General features: G+C 39.9%; 1 protein-coding gene across 3 annotated transcripts; it reads right to left on the reverse strand.

The window, feature by feature from the left end:
• Window positions 1-419: 419 nt before the first annotated feature.
• On the reverse strand, window positions 420-12872 carry LOC125398809 (zinc finger protein OBI1-like). 3 transcript variants are annotated; one of them, XM_048431787.3, is made up of 6 exons: window positions 12714-12872; window positions 10080-10209; window positions 9505-9594; window positions 4687-4813; window positions 4466-4558; window positions 420-2153 (listed from the first exon to the last, which is right to left on the reverse strand). In XM_048431787.3, the coding sequence occupies exons 3-6, from the start codon at window positions 9523-9525 to the stop codon at window positions 568-570; spliced, it is 1827 nt and encodes a 608-aa protein (XP_048287744.2). In that variant the 5' UTR covers window positions 9526-9594; window positions 10080-10209; window positions 12714-12872; the 3' UTR covers window positions 420-567. The 3 variants fall into 3 exon arrangements, with proteins under 3 accessions (XP_048287744.2, XP_048287743.2, XP_048287745.2); XM_048431786.3 differs by having other exon boundaries at window positions 9505-9600; XM_048431788.3 differs by lacking the exon at window positions 9505-9594.
• Window positions 12873-13817: the final 945 nt, after the last annotated feature.

A 13817-nucleotide genomic window follows, 5' to 3' on the forward strand; every position in this document is an offset into this window, starting at 1 on the left:
TTTTAATCATCTGGTGGTTGTTTTTTTAAGGTCTCATGTAACAGAGGCTGGGTTTAAAATAGCTCTGTAGCCAAGGTTAGACTATAATTCCTGATCCTCCTTCCTCAATCTCCCAAGTATTGAGATTATAAGCATGCACCAACACACCCAGCAATGAATTCCAAATTCTATTCAGAGTTGGGGGCAATTCTTCACCATCATTGGTTTCACATCAAGTTCTGATAGTATGTTAGGAAAACCTTAAGTAGAAAACTTGGCCCTATTTTCTTTTAAGTCATGGTATCATACTCTGATGCCAGAGTACAAGTGACCCCCTACCATTAACATATCTTATGTTGGGTTAAAAGCAATCACTAATGTACCAGCTAAATTACTTGCCACAGTCAACTGTAAGTTCAATTAAAAAAAAAAAGCATAAATCAAGGTTTTTCCTTCACTGTTTATTCATAAGGTTTAATCTCTCATGTGGGTACTCCTCTATGTACAGTAAGATCTGTCATGTGCATAAATGTTTCCCAATGTTCTTTACATTCACAGGTCCCCTTACCTGTAAGAAGTGTTAGATGTTTAAGTAAAGTTTGTTTTATGGTGCAAAGCTTTCTTGCATTCTTCATATTCATAGTACATTGTCTGATGCTGCAAAGTGTTACTCAGCAAAGATTTGTTGCATTGTTTGCATTCACAGGCTTTCTCCATGGTATGAATCTTCTGATGCCTTCTAAGGTTTGACTTGTCATAGAAAGATTTCCTACATTCCTTACATTCATAGGGTTTCTCACCTGTATGAGTCCTCTGATGTACAGTGAGGTGTGAAGTGCAGTAAAAAGCTTTCTCACATAACTGACATTCATAGGGTTTGTCACCTGTGTGAGTTCTCTGGTGTCGAGTCAGGCCTGACTTCCGGTAGAATGTCTTCATACACTGTTTGCATTCATAAGGTTTCTCACCAGTATGAGTTCTCCAATGATGACTAAAACTCGACTTACAGATAAACGACTTCCTGCACACTGTACATTCATACGGTTTCTCACCTGTGTGAGTCCTCTGATGTACAGTTAAGTAGGACTTGGTGGAGAAGGCTTTCCCACATTCTGCACATTCATAGGGCTTCTCACCTGTATGAATTCTCTGATGTAGAGTGAGTTGGGGCTTTTGGCAGAAAGCTTTCCCACATTCCTTACATTCATACGGCTTCTCACCTGTATGAATTCTCTGATGGTCAGTGAGCTCTGACTTACGATAGAAAGCTTTCCTGCATTCTAGACAAATATATGGTCTCTCACCTGTATGAACTCTCTGATGCTGAGTGAGGTGTGACTTTTGGCAGAAAGCTTTCCTACATTCATTACATTCATAGGGCTTCTCACCAGTGTGAGTACTATGATGTCTGTTGAAGCTAGTTTTCCAATGAAAGCATTTTCCACATATTTTACATTCATAGGACTTTTTACCTCTGTGGATTTTCTGACGGAGATTCACTTCTGACTGTTGAGAAAACTCGTATTCCTCCTGGGCAAAGAGTTTTTCTCCTGCATGCTGTACCTTATGTTTTGGAAGGTATGATTCAGTAATGAAAGGGTTATCAAAGTCACTACTACATTTGTAATGTTTCTCTCCAGGGTGTCTTTGCTCATTTTCAACAAGGTCAGAGTTGTTATACTTTATTTCTGATAAATTACGTTCAAAAGATTTCCCCCTTATCTGAGCCATCTCTTTGCCAATAAATGATGTATCACCTAAAGATTTTGCATATTCACTGAATTTATGAGTCAGTAATACTGCTTTTGTGTTGAAGGATTTCCCTGGTATAAGACTTTGAAAGTAATTTTGTGAATTTTCAGACTTATATAGAGTAACATGCTCTGGATGTTTGATGGATTTTACAGTTCCATTCAGGTCATCTGGTTCAACTTCTAGCTCATCAGCATCACCATGAAGATAAACATTCTTCCACAGAATAAGCTTTCCAGGACTCATTCCTTGTGGGTTCTCACTCTTTCTATTCTGATTTGAAACATGGTTTGCACTCACATTGAAAACCTTCCCTACTCCAGTCAAATCCTTTGAAGTATCACTGTCGAGTGCAACTTGCCACACATGTCTTGTTTTGGCTTCTGGAAAGAACTTGCCTAGGGCATTCATTTCCTGGAAATCTGAAATGACATTAAAGTAAATTTATATGCAAAAACTGGACTATCTTCCTTCCCACTACAAAGATAAACATCCCCCAAATTCCTATTATGCTTTAGTCATCTATTTGCTTCCTATTCATTTTATCAAAAATAAAAAAAACTAGAAAATATTATATAGTATACCAAAATGATATCATTTTCCTTTGTCTAACTCAATGTCATATGTGACTTCTAAATTTAACATACATTAATTATACAAACTAAGGCATAGTATGTTATTTTTATATATGTATACAATTGAATACTATTCACATCCAAAGAGGTTTCCTTGTTTTGTTTCTATATATGTACACAATGTAATCTGATAATATTCATGTCTATCTTTCTCTGCCCAGACGTATAGGTTCTCTTCCTCCTTCCAGACACTCTTCATTCTTTTTTTTTTTTTTTAGTTTACTTCATTCTAGGAAAATTAACACCTACCTTTTTTACTAGCCATTGATCATCCAAAACTGCATTCAACCACATTATTTGTTTCACTTCCTTCTTTTCTCTGACTATTGGTAGTTTTGATTTTTAAAACATACAAGAAAATATTTCCAATGTTATCTGTTCATTAGAGCTCGGTTTATGACCTCAATTTGATTTATTTTAGAGAAAGCTCAGATGTAAATCTCACAGCCACTGGATAGTATATACTGGAGATGTCTCTTTAGCTACACTGATGCACTCTGTTAACTATGAAGTTTCTGTTAAATCCTGTTCCTGAGTTAGTTATTTATGATAGTAGACTATTTTAATCACTCAACTCCAGTATTTATTTCACTCATGAAAGTGGATGTTGTCTAGTTAAAATTTGCTATATTAATTAGTAGTATATTATGCACTCCTAGAATACTGAAGTCACTCGCTATTGATCTATCCAGAACTGCTGTCTTCCTTTGTGTCTAGAAATAATTTCTTATGGAACTCGGCATACCAATATTCAGTGCATAAACATTTGAAATAATTATATTTTAATGGATTGGTTGTTTTATGAATATTCAGTAAATTTCTTATGCCTTCTAAGCTAACTAATCATGAAGTTAGCTTACTCATGTGAGTAGAGCTACTGATGAGTTCCTTTACATTGTTTAAGAAACATTGTTCTTATTTTAAATCCATATGCACTTCTGCCAGTGACAGGAGATGCTGCAGAGAGCAAACAAGATCTTAGTTTTTATTTTGTTCTAGTCATCTGCTTTAAAGGTAAAAATAACTTATATTTAGGATTCTTATTGGAAAATATACATTAAATCTTTATCTTAAAAGGTTGTCTGGTTTGCTAAATTAATAACAGTGCTAGCATGTCTATACCCTCTACAATCTGTGATTACTTGATTTCATGTCTACAGCATAGCTCAGTCTCAAAACCTGAATGAGTGCCCTCTCAAGTGCCTCTCTCAAGTTGGAGTCTAGGTATAGCACTATAACTGAGTTCTTCTCCATTGCTAGTCTATTATGAAGTTACTTTAATACAAGGAATGCTCAACTGGATTTAAGCCTTTTGAAAACTATTGGTTTCTCCTGTGTCTAGCTGTCCCTAAGGCTGACTACATGCTCCAGGCTTCCCTTATGCTTATAGCTTTTGGTTTTCCTCTGCACAGGGAAATAGTGAGAGGCATTCTGCTCTTGGTGTAGTGTAGTACATTGTGGTGTGGTATCAGGTGTGGTGTGTGTATGTGTGCATGCTCACATATTACACTTTTGCTTTTCTGCTACCCAGGAGACTTGGAATATTCTCACCTTTTACCGTATCTCTCTTTATTCAGAGAATCCTAAAGCATTTTTAATCTACAGCTTTACTATGGAACATTCTGATTCTATTTATACAAATTCCATCTGTAACTGCCAAATAACTGATTAAACAGTAGCCTTAAACTACTCATTTATTAATTTGTAACTCTGTTATTAATACTCATGACTATTACCAAGTCTTTGTTAGACAGTCACCTATATATTATATAGTAAGCTTGGAAAATACTCATCTCATAGTTAAATTACCTAAATAAAAATAAATGCAAAGCTACTTCCTTACAGCTTAGTTTATTAGACTTTTCCTAAATTAGCACTATAAATGTTCTTTCTCCAAGATCCACACAGGATTTATAGTAAGTTTAAAAACAACATAGGATTTATAATCAGTCTAAAAAACATAGTTCAGTAACAACAACAAAAACAGTCTTCTTTGGAGAGTGTAATTTGCCATTTTTAGGGCTGGGGTGGGTAAATTTGGTGACCATATCTGACTAGCTCTCATCATCCTAATCTCTAAATATTTTGCACTGATGTACCTGGGATGCTCTGGTCTGAGGCTTCTCCTACAATCCATGATCCAAGTCTTTGCTCCAAATTGAAGATCAACTCAGGTTTGGTCTTGCAGTGCCCTATAAATGGGAAATGTTAAACTACTAAGTCAGGCAGAGAGAAAAAAGAAAATATCTTCATTTCAAGAGACATCAATGATGGGGCCAATTAGTTTTGATAAAGAGCCTACATTCCATTCTTCACTCACCCAAGAACAGCAAGTTGCTGTAGTTCTCCAGCATCACATCCCTGTAGAGGGTCCTCTGACCTTCACTCAGCTCCTGCCATTCCTGCCAGGTGAATTCCACAGCTATATCCTCAAATGACACCAACCCCTGTAATGACACACTTCTCTTCAGCCTACGAGCCCATCCTTCTACATGGGTATCTGTCTAACGTAACACAAACACTTGATTTGTACTCTTTATCATGACAGAAAGTAATATGTTACCTAAACATGAATTTAATATAATTCAAGAAAATGTAATTATCCAGTTTCCTTTATGGATGCTGACTAATCTTTTTTAGTAGGAAGAAAAGAATTAATAAAATTCTTAGGAAAGCACATGATATAGTTCAAAGACACAAGTACAAACACATTGTTGATGTGTATAAAAAGTTAATGTTCATGTACAACAGAATGATGAAGTAGAAAACATTTGTTACTTACATACAGCAGAACTCTTAAATGTTTATATGAATGTGTTCTCATGAACAAGAAGCAACAGAAGTCCAGTTATGATAGCACAAAGAACACAAGACAGGCTAACAGAACCACACAGAATACCATGTCTATGTGTTCTCATGTTGTGATAAGTAAAAATATCAATAAATGTTCAAATCATTTATTAACCAGTGATTTTGCACTTAAGTAATTCTAGCAGTTTAATTTCATGGAATTGTTGGTAGTCCATTACATACATAAATAACTGTTCAGAGGCTGGCGAAATGGCTAAGCAGTTAAGAGCACTGGCTGTTCTCCCAGTGGACCCAAATTTGATTCCCACATTCTGGTCACAGTCATCTTGAGTTCCAATTCAGAGGATCAAAAGATGTTCAAGGGCACAAGCACACTCCTGTCACATAGACATGCAGACAAAACATCCATACACCAATATACATAAAACTTTTAAAAATTAAACCTGCTATAAAAAATAATAATTGCAGTTATGATCATTCTTGTATTTTTTTTTACTAATTCAAAAGGAACTAGGGTACACATAAAAGTGACTATTTTACTCATTTCCTAAATCAAAAGGTGTTAAAAAAAAGCATGGGGTGCCATAAATTATGTAAATTACATGAACCAATTGACCATCTACAACACTAACTCTGACCTCTGATTTATAGGCAATTGATGGTTACAAGGAGAGACATTCACAAGGCACCAACCATTCTCAAAGATTTATAGATATCTAATAGAAAGACATTCCCTTCAATTGTGTAACTGCTTAATAATTACCCATGTGCCTATTAAGTAAGTAACTCTAAGCTCACTGGTTCACTAGGACTTGAGTGATAGTTTTTTTCACCTGTCATTGGTGTTTTTAAGGGTGAACAGAAATTTGATGTCTTCCCAAGAAATACACAACTAGAGGGTTATTAGCTTTTGTGCTCAATCACAAAAGTATTCAGCACTCTATAATGAGTACTGGAAAATCTAACAAAACAAAGAAAGAGCAGCATCTTTACAACATATACCTAAATCCCAAGAGAATTCCCAAGACATTATTCCAAACAGGAGGATTCAATAAACACCCTACACAAATGACATAAGGGTTGGGGATATGGGTCAGTGGCAGAGGGCTTTCCTAGCACACAGCTTCCTGGTTCCAATATCCAGCAATGCCTAAATAAATAGCACAGAAACCATTTTAATTGCTTTCTTTGCTTCAATAAAACACTGAACAAAAGCAGCTGTGGAAAAAAGAATTTACATCTTTCAAGTTAGATAGAGCCTGTCATCAAGGGATGCCAAGCCAAGAGCTCAAGCAGGAACCACAGAGGAAGGAAGTTTACTGACTCTCTCCCTCGAGCTTACTCAGCTGCCTTTCTTATACAGCACAGGCCCACCTGCCCATGAAGGCACCACTCATAGTGAGCTGGGACCCCTACATCAATCAGCAATCAAGAAAATTACCAACAGACATGACCACAGGTCAATTTAATGGAGGCAATTTTTCACTTAAAATTCCCTCTTCCTAGGTATGTCAAACTGACAAGCAAGATTAGTCATCACAGAAAATGTTCACACATAAGAATATGTTCAGACAATAACAAAATACTGAATTAAAGGTACCTACTTTAGTAACAAAAATATATCAACTTCTCAGATAATAAAACAAATTAAAGTTATAAAGGAAACTAAACACTACATTCATGGATGTAAAATTATCTATCACAAAAATACAATAACTGGATAATGTCTTTATCACAATATCATTAATTTTCCTTAGGTCAGTTGATTTCAATGTTGTTATAAAAAATGTATACACTGGCAAGACGGTAAGGATGCCCATTAAGAAATCTGATGACCTGGGTTCAATCCTTAGGCTCCATATGGAGATCCAACTCTCAAAAGTTATCCTCTGATCTCCAGGTATATGCCAAATAATAATAATAATAATAATAATAAAAACAATTCTTGAAAAAATCAACACAAAAATAGCAAGAGTAGTACAGATTAAATTCCTGTGCTTCCAAATCTAATTCTAACCCCTGCATTAGTTGCCATGGGTTACAATAAAAACATATAGAATGGGTGAAAGATAATTGTTTTCACAGTTGTGTCAGTTAATAGCAAAGGTTGCAGGTGGTTCTGTACCTGATAAGGTCACCTTTCCTGATAACCAGGTGACAGCCTAATCAGAGTGTCTTTCCATCCAAAAAACAAATAATTCTCCCTTCTTCTTTTTATTTCTTTGGGGAATCAACCGTGCCTTAGACAAATGCTCTTACACTGTGCTAGCACCCAGCCCTTCTTCCTCTTTTGGCTAGGGAAGTTCGGCTGTATGGTGTTAGCATCTCACATACATTTGCTCATTTAATGCTAATTACCTCCAATAAGCCCTATCTGCAGATACAGTTAGCATGTGGATTTGGATACAGGCTTCAATAGAGAAGTTCTGGGGAAAGGATAAACACTTCATCCGTAGCCCTGACTGCCATGCCTTTATCCAAGTGAGATACTGTAACATTCACATAAACCAACTTGGAGCCTTCCTCTGCTACCTGGGCTCCCTCTGCACTGTGAAAGCAAATGGTGTACAATCTTCTGAGAAGAAGCCGGAGGAGCCACATGGAAGGGACGCACAGTATTCTAAGCAGAAGTCAGAGGTGTCACCCACAAGTTCACACTTTCCCTTTGGCGTGAGGCTGAGAATGTACCACACAGAGATTAAAAAAATCTTTTTCCTCTTTACTCTAAGTCAGAGAAGTAAACACTTTTATGCTGTTGATGGATAGATTAGTATAAGTAGAAAAAAAAAACCTTCCTGGAAAATTAATCATCATTACAAACATCACCAGAAGTAACAAGCAGTGTAAGGATGCTGTTATAAACTGTCTTAAATGCTAACTAAAACTGAACAAACTCTAAATAAGAAATGACACTTAGCCCCTACCAGTGGTGTAACTTACGTTAATTTTACTTATATTATTTAGGATAACAATTAATGCAATACAAGTATTGCTTACCACAGGGAAATAAACATAAACAACAATAGTATATTTCAGGTACCGGCCATTGCGTTTGGAGACTGTAATACACAGTTACGAATGGAGATTACACACATGCCAGTTGGTAAGCATAGAAAGGAGCAAGGAACCAGCAGACATCTAAGAACATCCAGTACTAAAATCTAAACATGTTTCCATTTCATCTTTATGCTTTAAAAATAGTTTAAAAGTTGCCTCCTCAAGTTCAGGTAGAAAACAAATGGAAAAAAAATGCTCTGTGGGCTAGGAATGTAGCTCATTTCCACAGCAGTCAGCTAGCATTTGTGAAGTTCCAAGTTTAACACAGTTTTTAAATCCTATGATAATAAAAAAATAATAATAAAAAGTCAAGAAAGAAGAATAAAATGGATTGAAAACCGGGATTTTTGGGTCAGATGGAGGACTACAAACTGTCTACTTCAAGAATGTGACTCCAAGAACGAGACGACCAGAGTAACAAAAGACAGACTTTACCCTGAACAGAAGGGAAGAACACCGAGAAACACAAAAGAGAGAGTAGAAGCTGAAATGCAGGGAGAAAGACAAGGCAGTGAGAAGTAGAAGTGGCCAGTGGCCTCAGTTCAGGCAACCCAGAGAGGAAAAGCGAAGTAGTCTTGGGGAAAAGAGACTAGCAGTGGCTACCTACACAAGAAGTGGTCCATGGCAATCCACCACGGAGGGGCAGCACTCACAAGGTGCCATCATTCCTTAAGAAGTATGGACAGTTAATGAATGCTGAGTATTCCTTAGTGGCGTTGCCACTGATTCAACTGCCCTTGCAACCAATAATCCCCTACCTACACCCATGGCAGAAACCCTACTTAAATGCAGAGGGCCATTAAAAACCTAAATACAGAAAAGGAAGAGAAATGCTTATTGGGAAGAAATATTCAGGGGGATGGCGCTAAAAGGATAATGGGGCATTGATCAAAGTATAATATGAAATTCTGAAATAATTTTTAAAGCTCTGTCAATTATGTTAAAAGTCAAATTCATGATAGTTAAAATGTTTGTAATCATCTGAGAACAGAACACAATACCCCCTATGCCCACTGATGGTCCAGCCTGCTGCCCTGCAGTTCGTAGGGAACTAAAGGCACAGAGAGAGCGCCAATAGGAGCTGAAGTCACCTTGCAGGAATGAGACAGGCCACCTGGGTCCCAAGTACCAGCCCATCACCCACCCCACAGAAAGAGGGGACCTGGGGCTCAGACACCCAGTATAGGGTTCCCAGCCTATTGATTCCAGAGTCACAAACAATTCCCACCAATTACAGTCCCTGGTTCAAGACGCTGGCCCACACACTCACCATTTCTGGCTTCCAGGGCATCGAGTGTCCTCCCTATGGAACTCCCCGCACCAGCACGTCACAGGGCAACAGAGTCTACAGCACAGCCACCTAGACCTCCAGAGTAGAGGAGACTGAGCCTAGGGACGCACAAGTTCCTAGCAAGAGTGGGAAAGCCTGCCCCCTACTGTTCATCTGTCTGACTAGACATTCCTCAACCCAATGCCTTCAGTTGTACAGGAGGGGCTGCCTCTCTAGGTCCCTAAGTAACAGGAGAGTCACCAACCCATAAATGGAAAAAGCCAACATAACAGGTATGGTGAGTTGAACACCAATCAGTGTTTACACGTCTACACGTATTTTGGTGTGACTTAACAGTATCTTTCAGTAGGAGGAAATCGGTACCTATAAATCATCTACTGTTTTGCCAAAATAAGCAAGGTGGCATTAAATTTTGGAACCCTATCTATCATAAGGGGTGATAATTATCTGCAGTAGATAACAAGCCCCTTAAAACGTTTTTAAATATAGTATGATTGGGCTGGCCAGTAATTTAGGCTAGGATCAGGTGGGCTCTTTTTGGTAAGTGCACCTACCTGATGGTTGAAGAGGCGGCTGAGCTTCAGAGAGTGACCTGACTGTCATTTGGAGCATCTTGATTCTCCTCCTTGATTCTCCTCCACCAGTGCCCTACTGTGGCCTTCCTCTCAGAGAGACAGGAGGGATCTGAAAGAAAGGATGAAAGTATTCCAAGGCCTTTGCAGTGCAGGGACCAAACACAGCTTTACAAGTGATGTGCCAAAAAGGGAACCCTGAATCCAAGGTTCAGGAAACAGCTCCCTTTCAACGGGACTGTCCTGGTTATCGATCTGGAGAACTAACGGCAACCTGCTGACATTCTGACACTCAGTATCATTCGGCAGCTCCTTGCTGATGAAGTTTCTGCACCTGTTCCATGTCAAGGAACTTCTCCCCAAAGTACTAAGCAGCTGACCTAACTAACTGGACTCTTGAATTACAGTAAAAAAAGAGAACGGGAAAGTGGAAGGAGGGCCTACTGGGGGTGCCTGAGAGGAACAGGGGCAATATGATTACGACACATTGTACACATGTATGAAACTGTTGAATTAAAAAAAAAAAAAACAGGTGTATGTTTTAGTTGTGAGTGTACCCTTCAATGGAGCCATATCTCCAGTCCTTAAAATACTCTTAAAAAAAAAAAAAAGCCAGGACACAAGATAATTCGGTCTGACTACAAATGTTGCCATGTGTCACCACCAGGCAACATGACTCACATAACTGACCTTGTCCTTTTCAGTCCTAGATAATGAACACTTGGTCTAATAGCAGAACTCAAGAAATAAAGGAGCAACTGTACACTTCTGATTTCTCATCACAGGAGGAATTTGAAAACATGCCTAAAACGTCCAAAGGTGTGCCAATCACTTCCACTATTCTGAGTACTTGCAAGTAATTTTTGACTTCCTGTACAGATAAAAACAAATCACTGTGCCTGGAACATCCTATTGTGAAGGTGACCTGAAGACATAATTAGAGAAAGCATTTCCTCCTGTTGGAATTTGGAGAAAGATACAGCTAAATATCCTGAATTTGGTCTTTGATTTTTTTCCCCAACTGGGCAAAGCTGTGTTCAAACACTTGAAACGGATACGGCAATGAAGCAAATACACACGACACATTGAGAAAGTTCCTAGAACCCTGAACTCCCTCCCATTCCTAACCCCCAGAAAGACTTAAAAGCCTCAAAATTAAAGTTGCAATGGGCCAATGCATTGGAATGGCTGTACGGGCCCACCTACAAGTCAGTGCTCTTTCATGCTTTCCAGTAGTATGCGATGTGAAGGGAGGGCCAAACCTATTGCTTTTTAAACTAATCTGTAAGTTGGTCTTGAGGTAATATAGAAATCTTGGCGCTAGAGACATGGCTCAGCACTTTAGAATACTTGCTGGTCTTCCAGAGGACCCAAGTTCAGTTCCCAGCATCGATGTCAGGCAGCTCACAACAACTTGTGACCCCAGCTCCAGGATATCCAATGCCTCTTCTGGCCTCTGAGGCACCTGCATGCTAATGGCATACACTCCCACAGATACACACACATAAATATAAACAAAATAAATGTACTGCTAAGTTGTGTTTCTGTCTTAGCTATTCACGTAGGTTACCTAATCAGTATCATTTGCTCAACTCTGCAAATACTTTGTCCCTGACTGAACCCAACCCCAGATGTGTTCTAGCATGCATAAGGTCGTTTTCCCCTAGCTTCAGGGAGCACGCCGATAGACAAGCACTACATGAGGGAAAGTGTCATCCACAAACTAAAGCTATGACACTCACTAAATTCAAACAAACATTGCAGTGCTTAGGGTTCGCCCAAGGGTGAGGACCTCAAAATACTACAATTGATCTCATGAGGACATGGCTATGAGGATCATAGCCAGCACTAAAACAAAGCTCGATTCTATTGTTATTCTCAGATATTTAGGCACGCAAAACGTTAACAGCTGTTATTTTTTGTTGCTGTAACCTGCATGCTAAAACATTCACAAAGTATTTGTGTGAAACTCAGTAACTTTCTGCACCAAGTTCAGGAGTCAACTGACTTGTTTTCCTCTCTTTCCGTGTTATGTTCACAGGAAAGTTTTTAAAGTCTTTGAGAGATTATTTTTCTCTAGTCCTCTGGAAGGTTTTTAAAAAAATAAACCATACAATATTGTATATTTGAACTGTACAATGAGAAACAGTTAACATAATGGAAACTGGAAGTTGGTGTTTGAGAAGAGAGGCAGAGAGGTGAATCTGGGGCAAGTGCTCACACGGAACGAGGGGCGGGGCTGCGATTCTGGATTTGGGACTCCAAGGACCAAACCTTCCAGAAAATTAGAGAAAACAGGCGGGGTCACAGGAAGGGAGGGGTGGGGGGGGAAATAAGCATCCGGTGGACGACAGTTCGCCTACAGGAAAAACCTCACAGAATAGGAAGAACAAAATCTAAGACAACCTGCAGGAGCCAGGCAGTCAACGCAGGGCTGCGCTCCTTGTGAGCCTGCAGCAGTCGCCACAGCGGGAGGGACAGGACGCCAGGGCTCTGACAGCCCCACAAACCAGGGGACCCTGCACGGCCGCCCGCTCCGCCTGGCCGCAGATCCCGATCCGCCGCAGCAATTCCCGCTCGCGCACCGCCACCTCCGGGCGCCACACTCACACTCACCGGGTTCGCTTCTCGGGGCCGCGGGCGACCTCCTACCATCGCCCTGCACCCACGGCGTCACCGCGCCACCAAAGCTGCGCAGGAGCTTCCTGGGCAGCAGACACACAGCCCAAGATGGCGACACCCAGACAAAGACCTGGCGGCCGCCAAAGCCCGCCCCCGCCCTCTGCCTGTGTGTCTGATTGGGCACGTCTCAACCCAGGGCCTCCGATTGGACAGGGCTTCACGTCCTGCCCGCTGAGTGACAGTGGTTGGCGCCAACGCAGGGCTAAAGGAGTCCAGGATGACAGGTTCTTGACTGTAACCAATTTTAAGGCAGGGAGAGCTTCTTGTGAAGCACAGCATATTCCTGTAATTGGGCATTTGCGATTTACCCTCAGAGCCTCATGTTAATATCATATAAGCTTATGAATTATGTGTGTGTGTGTGTGTGTGTATGTATATACACAAATACTAGTCACAAATAGAAATAAGATGCCAGTTTTCAAAAGTCTGTAATATTAGGTTATGGAACCTATAGCTGATGCTTTAACAGAACAAGATTTCACACACACACACACACACACACACACACACACACACGTATATAAGGAAAGCTCGCATTGTCACTGTGCCTGCCTCCACGACCTTTGGCAAGTAGATTAAATGGTTTGATCCAAAGAACTGTGTCTGGGTTATGCTCAAAGGTTGAATGTAAATGATCTCGGTCAGACCTCATTGCTTTTCCCTGGCATAAACAAGGACTACCTAGGAAGATTCAACTTTGTTTACAGTAAAGATGTCCTGTCTTCTTGAATTCTTATGAGCTAGATTTTTACTTAACTGCAACCCTATGAAGGCTACCTCAGAAATTACCTGGTGGTTAGTTTTTGGGGTGAATGTGTTTGTGCTTATGGGTGTCAACATGCCTTGGTGTGCATATATAGAGGTCAGAGAACAACTTGAGGGAGTTGATTCTCTTCTTCTACCCTGTGGGTCCTGGGGATTGGACTCAGCTTGTCAGGCCTAGAGGCCTGTGCCTTTACCAACTAAGCCAGCTCACTAGCCCCAGCACACCCACCCACCCACCCACAGACACACACACACACTCGCACACACGCATAC

Source organism: Myodes glareolus, chromosome 2 (genome assembly GCF_982192425.1).
Source record: "Myodes glareolus chromosome 2, mMyoGla1.1, whole genome shotgun sequence".
Lineage (NCBI taxonomy): Eukaryota > Metazoa > Chordata > Mammalia > Rodentia > Cricetidae > Myodes > Myodes glareolus.

Bases quoted from the DNA above. Each gene is read 5' to 3' on its own strand.
- LOC125398809 (XM_048431787.3), bottom strand. From the start codon at position 9,525: ATGCCCTGGAAGCCAGAAATG. The intron at 4,559-4,686 runs GTGAGTGAAGAA...TCCCATTTATAG, and splicing joins CAGCAACTTGCTGTTCTTGG to GGCACTGCAAGACCAAACCT. The intron at 2,154-4,465 runs GTACATCAGTGC...ATGTCATTTCAG, and splicing joins CTCAGACCAGAGCATCCCAG to ATTTCCAGGAAATGAATGCC.